Genomic DNA, 12997 nt, shown 5'->3' with positions numbered 1-12997 from the left:
AGTTCCATAGACATGAGTCTTCTCTTCCCAGCAGGAGAAAGTTTATTTTCTGTTGCAGAAATGTGTTACATCAGAATTTGCACCAAATAGTTGTTTTAGTAGTTCAGTATCCAGTGCTGGTCTCAAAGCAAGGAGATGAAGATTGGACAAAATTATAATGGAGAAAGGTTTTGCTGTCACCCAGGACTACACCTTTCTGTGTTGTGTCCATCCGCTCATTTTCCTTGTTAGCCAAGGGATTTCCTTTTCCCTGCACAATTCTGAGGGCGAAGGCAGACTTACTGATAGATGATCAATTTTTGCATCTTATCATTTGATAAACTGTCTGTATTACCCTGTCCACCAAGGGATATACAGTAGCTTCTCCTCTTGATTGTTCTGATTGGGTGTAGTAAAAAAATCCATACCAATAGGCTGGACAACCAGATTGCCAACTGAAGATGATATTCACCCTCTGTGTATGCCCAGCCCCATAGGAAATAAGTTCCCTTAAAGATCTGGGGCCTCTTCCCCAGTGTAGCAGGGGGCTCTCTCTCATAGTGGTCTTAGCTGCAGTGGTTGCTTCGGACACAATTTAATTATAATTTCTTTTCTGCCTGTCCAAGTGTTTTTTTTAAACTACCTTTGTGTTTCTTTCAGCCTGTTTTTCTTAATGAAGTCCTGGTGAAACTGCCAACTGACCCTTCCAGTGAAGAGCCAGTTTTCCACATCTCCCACATTGATAGAGTATACACACTAAAAACAGACAACATCAATGAAAGGTGAGCTCAGAGAAAGTTCATCTCGCTTTGTTTTTGTGGTTCTTATTTTTGTAAAAAATTAAAATAAAATAATACTCACTTTCGCAGAACTGCCTGGGTCCAGAAAATTAAAGGAGCATCAGAACATTATATTGAAACGGAAAAGAAGAAACATGAAAAGGCTTACCAAGGTGCTGCACGTTGGTTGATGGGAACTTGAAGGAACAGGCTGTACCACAGACACCGCTGGATTCTGGTGTGAATGCAAGCCCGCTTCCTGGGCTTCTTGGGGACATCTCCTGGCCTGAATCTAAATGCCACATATTCCTATTCCCACATCACATTTTCAGGCTTCTTGACACGTGGGCACATTCCTAAAATAAGCCTCTGGCTTTACAAGTGGCATGAAGGGGTTTTGAGTTGCAAGACAGTTGTGCTGTGGAAAGGATTCTGTTTACACAATGAAGGAATGTTGGTGAAACTGAACATGGAAAGTTTGTATTTCATGTGTCTACACTTCTACCTTGCCCAGGCAAATTTATACAAATTACAGGTGGATCCTGCTTCCTCCAGGATAGTTTCTAAACTTAATGAGATTTCAAAGCAACTAGTTGGCATGTGTGCTTAATGCAGACAGATACCACAAGTTGGCTGCAGTAATCCAGCTTCTGCGCAAACATGCCAATTTAGGTGCCTTGTGTTTTGTTCCATATGTTGCTCAGCCAGCTTTCTTTTTCTGTCCAAGCAATTTACTGGTGGTAAATTTGTTTTGTTTTTCAGCTCGGTCACAGAAGAGTTCAGGAATAGGACGTTTGATGGTGCATGTGATTGAAGCAACTGAATTAAAAGCGTGCAAACCTAATGGTAATAATTTAGGGGCGGATGTTTGTCTTTGGTGATATAATATCAAGTTCAGCAAACTAATATGTAGAGAGTCTAGTGTTACAAATAAGTAAGTAAGTACAAATAAGTAAGTACAAATAAGCCAAGCAATTTTCTGGAACTGAAAAACCTGTGTATTTATATAGTAAGAGAAATATGAAAAAAATAGAATTGCAAACAACCTGAGCCTAGAATCAGAGCAGGGACTGGTTTTAATGGTGCAATTGGAGCAACGGCCTCAGGGCTCACGCCAACACTTGGAACTTTGAGTTTTGTTTTGCTTTTTAAGTCTCTAGCCCTTCTCAAAGGTAAGTTATGAAGCTTAATTTGCAGGCAACATTCCAAGCAATTTATGTGCAAGGAATCAGACTGACATTTCAGACTTCTTTTTTTTTAAAAAATCAAGTAAGCCAAAACTCTGCAATAAAAATAAGAGAGGTACAAATACAAAAAACAGAAGCAGCCAAGTATCTCTGGAAGAAACTTAAATCAAGTAAGTAGAGTACTTGAGACCATTCTTTTCAAAGTCTGGATTTCACAAGTATGAGGCATGGTGCTTATGGACAAACAAACCATTTCACAAAAGGAATATTGATTTTTTTGGGAGGGTGGTGGGTAGATTCACACCTTCTATATGATATGGTATCCATTTATTGACTTTGTTACAGCAACTGAACATGGTTTTCACCCACCCAATTCATGGAACCTTATGGAGGGACACTTTGATTGAATTGCCTTTGAGGGGCTGTCTAAAACTACAACCATCAGCCACCATTTTTCTTTCTTTTGTGTACAACTACAAAGCTCTGCTTTCCTGTTGTGGATAAGTTTTGTTACTTGAAATTAAAAATCTTTTTTTTTTTTCAAAAAAAAAGAAAAAGATTTTATGCCTATGATATGAGCAGTAAATCCCTTTTCCCAGCCATTTAACACCTCCTCCTGTATCTTCATGACAGCTGCATGAAGTAGGTTAGGCTGAGAGTTGATGCCTGGCCCAAGGCAGGAAGTGAACAAAAACAATGTGAGTTTTAAATGTGAATATGAGCATGTTCAGAGTATTTTCTTTTTGCTATCCTATCAAGTTTGGTAAAATGTTGTTGTGTTTTGCCTTGAGAGTTGTAAAATTGCACATGCTCCAACTATTTTATTTTTATTTTTTGTAGTCAGACAAAGTTTATGCCATAATAAATTTGATAGCCTTTTAAAACCCTACAGGATTTAGTCTGTGGCACCTTATTTCAGGAATGCTTTTTAGGGACCTGGCTTGAGAACTGCACCAGGGCTTCCAACCGCTTTAATCCAACCTTGAATCCAATCAGAGCAATTTAAACACAATTTTTTTTTTACCCTCTTATGAAAATAGTGTCCTTAACTCTGCTCCGATTTGCCTACATTATTCTTTTTAAAGGTTAATGTGTACACTTCTGTTTTATGTTAAGGGAAGAGCAACCCATACTGTGAAATCAGCCTGGGGTCTCAAAGCTACACAACAAGAGCACTGCCAGACACTTTGAACCCAAAATGGAACTTTAACTGCCAATTCTTCATCAAGGATCTATATCAAGATGTTCTGTGTCTCACCATGTTTGACAGGGATCAGTTCTCACCCGATGGTAGGTGCTGCATTTTGTCTGTGAGAGATCATTCTTTGTCCCTTGTTAATGACTAGGAGCTGGTATGGCATGGGCTGGAGCTTAAGCACAAACTTATCAGTTCTGACTACCCAGTGGCCCCATTTAGGCTGTTTGTTGTGTACTCTACACCTAAATAGAGCTATTTGGGAAAGAAGAGGGGTGCTCACTGCCAAGTCCATCTGTACCATTTGTTTGTTGCTCTGGTGCATTATAAATACACCCCATTTTCAACAAACGGATCTTTATTCCCTGACTCTGACCATGTTTGTTTACTGTGTCCCAAGCAAGAAGGATCCCATCATCAACTGTGTTGAGGTTCTTTTCCCACTTATGACAAATTACCTGCCCCACTTCTGTTTGCTCCTCCTTCCAGTTCATTTTTGGGGGTTCCCATTTTTGTTGCATTTTGTCTGTTAGGGAACTAAAGATGAACAAATGCATTGCCAAGAGATGTTTGATACTGTATTTGAAGAAGCAGCCTGCTTTAAACACGTTTCATATGTCAGTTTCTAGACTGAATCCTCAACTGTATTCTATTTCATGTCAGGGGGAAAGCGCTTTTCACCCTGAACCTGCTCTGAGAACGCATTCTAGGGCAGCCATCTGAACATGCTATTATGCTTCTCCATTCCTTATCGCATGTGACTCAGACTTCATTTCCTCCTCATTTAGCCACTTCACACTTACTTCTGAGTAAATGCATAATATAAGCTTAAGCTGTAGCTCTCTTTGAGTTTACTCTCAAATTAGTGTGCATTGGATTGCAGCCTTCATTATTTAACACAGATTTGAGTATGTTTTATGTGTTGTTGTTAAACAGATTTTTTGGGCCGCACTGAAGTTCCAGTAGCCAAAATCAGAACAGAGCAAGAAAACAAGGGACCTACAACTAAACATTTACTGCTGCATGAGGTACCAACAGGGGAAGTTTGGGTACGCTTTGATTTGCAGTTATTTGACCAGAAAACACTCCTCTGAAAAGGTGTTTTTTGTAATATTAGGAACTACAGACTGCTGAACTGCTGCCATTTGAATGGAGTGTTTTGCAAATAATCCTTCCTTACAGGCAGGTACCTGAGAGCAATGTGTGCTGCAAAATCACTTTACTTGGTCACTTGTACATCATTTCTCTGTGGGGGTTGCTTACGTTTGTGACAATCTATGCAATGTAAAATGTACTGTATATAGAGATCCTGTAGCAGTGCCTTTCTTTAGAATACGGAAATTTTTGAATGCTGATGCCAATGTATCTTTTCAATGTAATTTTCACAGCTCTTTAAAGTATTAATTAGGAATGTGGCATTAAAATGTTTAAAGTGTAGCCACTTGGATTAGTGTGTGTGTGTGTGTGTGTGTGTGTGTGTGTGTGTGCACATGTCACTCACATACATGCTGAGGGAATGATTTCATTCAGGGCTAGAATAATTGAATCTCACGCCTGAAAAATGTAATCTGCTTGAACCTCATCTCAGGATATTAATTGCAGGAAATATATGCTGAAGTCTTAGCACTTCGCAATCCTTTAAATACTGTATATCATTAATAGGAAGTTTATTTATTGATTAGGAAATTTCAAGAATTTCTTCAGTTCTGTTTAGCATTTTATAACCAGATTTTGGTTATAAGGAAAAACTAGAAAATTTTCCTTTTAAAATACTGGTTGATAATCATGAATACGTTTCATGTGATTTGTTTAATATATTTATGTAAATAAATACTTGGGTTTCCTGGAAGATGCCCGTAAAATGTGCACCTTTAAGCTTCGCCAATGGGCCCAAGGCAGTGAAGGTTACATCACCCTTGGATTGGCATAGAGAATAAAATGAGCTTATTAAAATGATTCGTCTAGATTCAAATGGAGGCATACTGATTTTAAAAAGCATATTTTATTGTACCTCTGAATGTGAAAAACACAGGAACTACATTCAAGAAAATATAAACAAAATGTAAATCATACTTGTTACGGGTACTGCTCATAGGATACAATGGAATTATATATTCAGCAAGACAGATCGTCCTCTTGGACGCGAAGAGGCAAAAGTGCCCACTGGATCGTTCTCCTGTGCAAAAGACCTGTAGCACAGCTGCACCTTGTAGAAGAAGTACAAAAAGGCTGGCAGCAGAAGTTGCCAGTTTCAGGCATTGGACAAATAGGCAGGACCTCTGCATTTTTGACTCCTCTCTCTGCTATTTAAGTACTGCTTTCAATGCAAAGTTAGTGGAGTTGTATCCTTTAGGTGCTATATTGCTTAACAAGTTTTAACAGAATTGCAAACTTGACCTGAATAAAAGTTTTCTGTGTTTAATTATTTCCATTTTTATCTTATCTTATTTTATTTTATTTTAATGTGATTTTCCTAGAGCATATATTCAATTCAAAGTCAGATCCCACATTCCAAAAACTGGCTTGTGACAACTTTTCCTGGGCAGGAATAAAAACAAACAGCTATTTCACATTTACTTGAGCAAGTATCTACATCTAACTCAATACATACTTGAAATATAACAAAATCACCACACTTCTGCAATGAATAAACAGATGAATTGGTACAAATTTTAAAGCAACAAAGGCCTTCAATATTACTATTTTAATAATACCACTATTAATCATTTCAACTAGTTTGCCTAAATTGTGTGTGTGTTGCAAGGCATCTGCAAAAATTTCTCAACAATTGACACACTTCAGGATAATATCTTGGAGAGAGCAAAGTTCCTTAGTAGACACTCTACAGCGTTCATCCAAACTGCCATCTTCATTCATTGGTTTCATACACCAGGGGCGTGATGGGTCTGTCCAACTATCAGATGTTTGCTCCTGGTAGATGATACAAGTTCTGGCTGGACTGTCTCAATCTGTTTATCAGCTGTTGCTACTGCTCCTTTATATATCTATTTTGTACAGCTGTGATGGTCATGCCAACTGGATCTCAGACTGAGTAAATGGTATCTTTCACATTTTTGCAAGGGACTAACAACTGTCTAAGAGTACTGCATCCTTAATAACTTGACTGTTTCTTACAAAATCAGTAACCTTTTAGGACCTGGTTTTGGGTCACACAAGGTCAACATTACCAGCTGTTAGATACCAGTGCATAATACTTGGTATAATGCCCCCCTCTGCTTTTCAACTGAACCAACTGCAGCAAGGTAAGTGGATGATCTACACCAAAAGCATCTTCTTCTACGCAAGCCCCACTCTTTTTGGAAGGTAGATTTTATGAAAGATGAAACCATAGTATTGTCTTCAACTAAATAGTGCATTTAGTTGTCTACATATAAGAGTGCAATATATCCCTCGCTATGTTTCAAACCCACTTCTGTGCAGGAGGATTCCCTACTGTTAATAGGTTTGTGCTTTATGTTATTGTGCTGTGGCCAGAATCAGTAACGGCTATAGTGCTCAGGTTTGTGCACATCTGTAAAGGACTTAATCCATGTGTTCCTGGAACATTATGCCAGACAGAAACAGTTTTATTTGTTCTAGGATGTTTCATATGTACGGCACTGCTATACTCAAAAGTAAAAAAGTGCTGTACACAGGGTAGAACTCCTAACTTGGGGGAATAAATATATCACTGCTGTTGCTTGCCATGCATCTTCCTGAGCTATCTCTGTCTAATCTAATGCAATAGCTGGGGCTCTATCCTGCTAACTGTGGCTCAGAATCCACACTGCTTTTGGTTTGCATGTTAGATAAGGAATCCATTTCAAAGGCATATCATTGGGAAGCAGATTTTATTGCTGGTTTCCAAACTGATGAGCCAGTTAGTATTTGATTTGTCAAAAGACAGGGCATGCGGGTGAAATCTGGTTTCCTGGCAGAGCCATCTCTCGTTCAGCAGAAGCCAGGACGGGTCCCCCTACCTCTTGAAATCCACAGAAGTCAGGTTTCTAGATGTGCGCATTTTTCTCCTTTTAACAGAATGAAATTAGACCATTATCAGGCACTAATGCTTACTGCTGCTGCAACAGATGTACACTGCTGTGTTGAGACTGTGTGACACTCAGAATAAAATGTAAAATGGCAAACGGACCAGTACTCTTAACATTCCCTTTCCACTTCATTGACATTGAGAACAAAACCTTGTTAACGTGTAGATATACTGGTGAACACCACACAGCTATTCTATTAGGGGTGGAGTGGTAGGAAAATCATCTTCAGTGGGCCATCTCCTTCCCTTGTCTTAGAAGGCAGACGGCTATAATGCTGGCAGGAGGAGTGGGGTTAGGCCAAGACCAGTCCATGCTTCAGACTGGGGAGCAGGTTCCTCTCAGGGCTCCTGGCTTTCCCGGTTGGTGAGCCCCTACTGGCTAGGATATTTTTCTTCTTTCGTGTTCTCGCTTGTTCTTTACCTTTCCTAGCTCTCTTATGTGCCTTCCTACAAAAAAGAAGAAGGAGAATAGGAACCACTCACCTTGCCGAGGGTCTACTCTTCTCACATCCCTCCCCTGTTTCCGAAGGATGAGATTGCAAGTGTGTCTACCTGCTATGGAAATATGCCTAGCCCAGTTAGGAGTCCAACTCCCAATAGCTCCAGCCAGCATGGCCAATGCTCAGGATGAAGAGGGTTGTGATCCAGCAACAGCTGGGGAACCACAGATTCCCCATCCCTGCCCTGCATACTTCTGTTGTCCCTACAAAAAAAACTGGGAAACCTGGGACTATGTACTTTATAGTCAAAGGTGCTCTGCTGTAGTTGGGGTGACTGAATCTTTGTGGAAGAAAGCACTTTTCCAGAAAGAGAGCGGCCAGGTTGGTAATAAAAAGAACCTTTCACAATGGAAAAACATCACTTTGACAAGGACATTTACCTACTAGATGGGTGTAATGGGGATTAAACTAGTAGGGTGAGAGAGGAAATTACCCTTGCCACTTTTAAAAGTCTCTCACTCTAAATTATGAAAAAGGGAGAGAAGAAGGATCACACTAGGCCCCCAATTCCATTCATTGCTCTCTTGAGATGACCTCTAGGATGACCTTCCAGAGTCAGTGCACCAAACAAGACTAAACTCCCTCAAGCAAAGCATAGAGTTTTAAGTTATCTACCTTGCTTACTGGTTTCTGAAAGTCTCATGAGATTTCACAAGACTGAAGAGATCTCACGAGAGTCTCCCACCGCCTAGGAAGGAAGGCAGAGAACTTAAAAAGTTTGTTTCCACTTCCGATGCTTTCTGCCATGGTGAAAAATGTCTCCCACGCTAGCGGAGATCGCTCATGCAGCTAATTAAGGATAATTTGAGAGTAATTATCCTTACAAGCCCCACCCCCACCCCGAGCCGGTGTGTGTGTGTGAGCTTTCACTCGCAGATCGTCTGATACCTGCCTCTTGTTCCGGTGGAATGTGGGAGGCAGGGGACGCTGAGTGCATAGTAACGCATATATCAGAAACTCCAACGCAGTCACTATGAGCAGAGGTTCTGTTTCTTAGGATGGATTTGGATCTAAGTAACAGGTGTGTTCTGGACTAAGGGGACAAGATAACCTGCTAAATGAATCAGCCACTGAGTGCCAAGGATTTTCATCGTAACTGGTAACCATCGTAACATAGTATGTAGGGGGAGGGGAGCCTTTACCCTTTCTTTATATACATTATATTTGCTGTTTTATGATTCAGCAAGCCTCCCCTGAAGTATTAATTGTTAATGGATTGAAAAAATGCAAGAGGGAATTAATGAGAACTTCATAATTTTTACGGATTAATTGCAAGAATTGAACTGTGTGAAAACATTGTAATGATTTGTGGCATTGACCTACGGAATGGTAAAGAGGGCTTTGGTTCTGACTTATCATGGCTTCAGCAACATACCAGCTTATTAACGGATAGGAGAGGGATCAAAGAAGTTAATTCTGGATATCTGCCCGGGGCTATGGCGAGATGCCAGACTTCTCTTTGTCTTGAAGGATAAGTAAAATGGTGTGTGACACAGTGAGAATTGCAGTCCTTGACAGAAAGTGAAGGGAAATGCTGAGGATGGATTACAACATGAAGAGTAAAGACGAACGTAAAACAAACATTTCACACAGAAATTTACAGGATAAAAACTCCCATTGCAAAATTAATGGATATGGAACAGTTAAATATGAATGAAAGTCATCAGATCAGTGGCTATTAAAATAAAGGATCAAGATCGGAACTGTTATATTTGAACTATCTAAGAGTATTGGAGCAGGACGAAATAAGAACATCATTCCCCGAAATCCAGAACACAGGAAGTCATTCAAAATTATTTAATTTGGTATTGGATAATTGGCTTTTTTAACTGTATTATAATTTAGTACTGTATTAATGTGGTTTTTATTGGATTATTATAAATGAAAATTAATTTAAAATTTTTTTTAAAAAAATAATCCATGCCAGGAAAACCCTATGCAAAAGGAGCTTTTAAGCTTGCCACCTTCTGTGAAATTGTATAAGTTAAACACGTGTGTGTTTAACTTACACAATTTGAACATGGGTTCAAATGCAAGCTGTAACCAAGTCTCAGGGACCAGCACTGCAATCCACCTCCAAGGGTAGGGGGAGAGGGACTTTCCAAGCCATAGAGTGTCACGTGAAGCACTTCCAGATCCTTAGAATCATAGAATTGTGGAGTTGGAAGGCAACCCCCCATGGGTCATCCAGTCCAACCCCCTGGAAAGCAGAAATCACAGCTAAAGAATCCCTGACAGATGATCGTTCAACCTGTTTAAAAAACCCCAGTGAAAGAGAGGCCACCATCTTCCAAGGTAGCCCGTATGTTCAGAAAGTTCTTCATAATTTTTAGTTGGAATCTCCTTTCTTATTTGAATCCATTGGTTTGAGTCCTCCGGAGCAGCAGAAAACAAGATGGCTCCATCTACCATGGGTATTTGAAGACAGCCACCATATCTCTCAGGTTCCTCTTTTCCAGGCTAAACATACCGAGCTCCTTCAACCATTCCTCATAAGGCTTGGTTTCCAGACCCTGGATCACCTTGGGCACATGTTCCAGCTTGTCAATAGCCCAGAACCAGACACAGCACTCCAAGTGTACTCTGACCAAGGCAGAGTAGAGCAGTACTACAACTTCCCTTGATCTGTACACTAGATTTCTGTTGATGCAGAGTTCTCCAAGAGATTTTATTATGACTGAGCCACTGGTTCATAAGAACATTTGCCAACATTTGCCCAAAACCTGAGGACTCTGCAGTCCTGGCTTTGGAAATAGATTATTTCCATAAAACCACTACAGTGGTACCTCGGTTCTTGAACGTAATCTGTTCTGAAAGACTGTTCAAGTTCTGAAACATTTGAAAACTGAGGCGCAAAGGGCTGTCTGCAAATTCAATTGAGAAAACTGAAAAACACGCAGTGGAAGGCAATCGCTACTAAAAATGGTGATACTCCCTACCCTCACAAACAGGCAAAACACCTGCCCACTCTCAGAAAGTAGACTAAAGATAAAAATCAAAAGGTAGTCAACTTCCTCAAAGAGCCACATCTATAAACAAACGGATAATGAGTGAGTACTGGTCAAACAAGGAAATGCCAGGCAATTCCTGGTTAATGATGGTTTCAGGGGGGGAAACAGTACAGATGAATGCATTTATGACAGCATTTAGAAGATGGAGAGTTCAGATGATGAAACACCTTAGGTCAGGCATGTCCACACCCAAGAGACTGTGATCTACTCCCAGTATAAAAAAACTGGCAGTGATCTACCCATTATCATGGGAGGGAGGAGGAACATGCGTGGGGTGGGTGGACTGCCCAGAGTTGTTGAGCTTTTTGGGGGAGGATTGCACAGTTTTTTAGCTTCTCTCCCATAATTTTTTGTACATGATAAGGATCCCGCGATCTACCAGGATCAGCCAGGGATCTACCGGTAGATCACAAAGTACAGGTTGGACATCCCTGCCTTAGGTGTAACCAACAGCCCCTTCTTCAACGGAAAAGAAAGCATGCACACATTTAAGCTTTAAAATTAAAAGCACTGGCTATGTTATTCACATGTTCCATGGTAAGTGCATAAAACAGCTCTACTTCCCCTCTTGTGCGAAATATGGAATAAAGAGAATTTCTTTAAAAAGCAGTGACAAACTTTACCGGCTCTTTTGACGAATCTCACTTTCTATGTATCCAGCTGGAATTTTTAACCACTCTATTGGATTCATAAGTTGCCGACTCAACGGAAGGAGTGGCAGTTCCGCCTTATGGAGCTCATTCATCTCTTTGGAGGAAAATACTTTTCCTGTAGGAAGTCAAAAGCATGAAGGTTATTTCCATAAACTGGACTGGCTGCTTTCAGAGAGAAAGGAAAGGCAAAACTAAGGTCAAATTCACTCCTCTCAGATATATAGCACCACCAACTTTACCACTTCATAAACTTTGGGAAAAGACCGAATGAACCTAAGTGATTATATCTGCATCCTTCAGTTCCTCCATCCTGTATCTCGAGTCAAAATGGCCATAGCCAGAGGATGGAAAACAGATCCTGACTTTTATATCCACCCTTGGTATAGTTGCCTAGCCCCTGTGGAAAGGCCAGCCCATGATGTGTGGTGGGCTGAAGGCCAAGCCAAGCCAGATATGTTTGATGCAGCGAAGTTCCCACTCTTTTCCTTTATAAATACTTCCTCCAAGAGTCTGAAGCCATCCAGTGCTCATGCTGGGTTCTGGAGAGGATACATCAGATAATTCTCTTTTTAAGTGCTTCTCTGTCCTTATTACTTATGGGATTTAACAATGTAAAATTATTTGTGAGAGACCAGGGTGTGTGGGTTTATTCATGTTGCCTTTATTCTATTGTTTTATACAAAATCAATAGAACATATCTGAGGTTGAGGGGAACTAGTCCATTGGGCATTAAGTCTTGAAACAGAATGCGTCACAGAAGCCCATAGCCAAGCACTGCAGCATAGAAATACCTGTGTCACACTGCTGAATAATGCCAGCCTCAAGGTATCTTCCTCGTATCTCCTTTAACAAGGGATCGTATAAAGGTGGAACTGAAACCTATTAAAAATACAGGCAAGTTCTTACTTCCTTTCCCTTTTTAAAATTATTTATGAAGTCTTAACATTCACAGCACATGAACAACCAAACATAAATGTTACACAGCGCACAGTATTTTTCCAGCTTGTTTTTTTATTAGTAGTAGTAGTAGTAGCATTAGTAGTAGTAATAGTAGTTGTACTTCACCCATCTTACTGGGTTGCCCCAGCCACTCCAGGTGGCTTCCAACATATATAAAAACATTGTGCATTAAAAAGCTTCCCTATACAGGACTGTCTACTCATCTCCTTGATATCTGCTGGATGTCCCACAGGGAGGGCACCACCACTGAGGCCTTCTGCCTGATTCCCTGTAGCTTCACTTCTCACAGTGAGGGAACTGCCAGAAGGCCCTTGGAGCTGGACCTCAGTGTCCGGGCAGAATGATGGGGGTGGAGATGCTCCATTAACTATACTGGGCCGAGGCCATTTAAGGCTTTAAAGCTCAACACCAACACTTTGAATTATGCTCAGAAACGTACTGGAAGCCAATGTGGGTCTTTCAAGACCATATAGAATAGACAGTATATTGGTACATAGCTCCAATCCATGTGTATACAACAGCAGACTCAAATCCAAACACATCTAAGTATTCGTAACTGATGGCATACATGGGAGTGGGCATTCTGAGGATCTGGGGATCCACTTATAAATCCCATCAAAACATCCATTTCAGAAGAGAAGTTTTGGTTTATGGCATATATAGTTTGGTGCTTAAGAGAACAAGT

General features: G+C 40.4%; 2 protein-coding genes across 7 annotated transcripts in view; one reads left to right on the top strand and one right to left on the bottom strand.

Moving 5' to 3' along the window:
- ITSN2 (intersectin 2) overlaps window positions 1-5565 on the top strand; it is a 76289-nt gene extending 70724 nt beyond the window's left edge. For all 6 annotated transcript variants that reach the window (XM_080997338.1, XM_080997342.1, XM_080997337.1 and 3 more), the window contains 5 exons: window positions 640-761; window positions 849-931; window positions 1521-1604; window positions 3062-3235; window positions 4077-5565. In XM_080997338.1, the coding sequence (XP_080853464.1) occupies window positions 640-761; window positions 849-931; window positions 1521-1604; window positions 3062-3235; window positions 4077-4234 (621 nt within the window). In that variant the 3' untranslated portion in view covers window positions 4235-5565. The remainder of the gene's footprint in view (window positions 1-639; window positions 762-848; window positions 932-1520; window positions 1605-3061; window positions 3236-4076) is intronic.
- A 1409-nt stretch (window positions 5566-6974) lies between these two features.
- Window positions 6975-12997, bottom strand: part of LOC308473026 (uncharacterized protein) — a gene marked incomplete at its 5' end in the record, with an annotated part of 34504 nt that continues 28481 nt past the window's right edge. Inside the window, 3 exons of the mRNA XM_080998275.1 lie at window positions 6975-7635; window positions 11323-11467; window positions 12144-12231. Coding sequence (XP_080854401.1) covers window positions 7482-7635; window positions 11323-11467; window positions 12144-12231 — 387 coding nt within the window. The 3' untranslated portion in view covers window positions 6975-7481. The remainder of the gene's footprint in view (window positions 7636-11322; window positions 11468-12143; window positions 12232-12997) is intronic.

This window comes from Podarcis pityusensis, assembly GCF_964106645.2.
Source record: "Podarcis pityusensis genome assembly, chromosome: 3".
In the NCBI taxonomy this organism is placed as follows: Eukaryota; Metazoa; Chordata; class Lepidosauria; order Squamata; family Lacertidae; genus Podarcis; species Podarcis pityusensis.
Note: the sequence above shows the minus strand (reverse complement) of the source record. Positions and strands in the feature narration are given on the sequence as shown.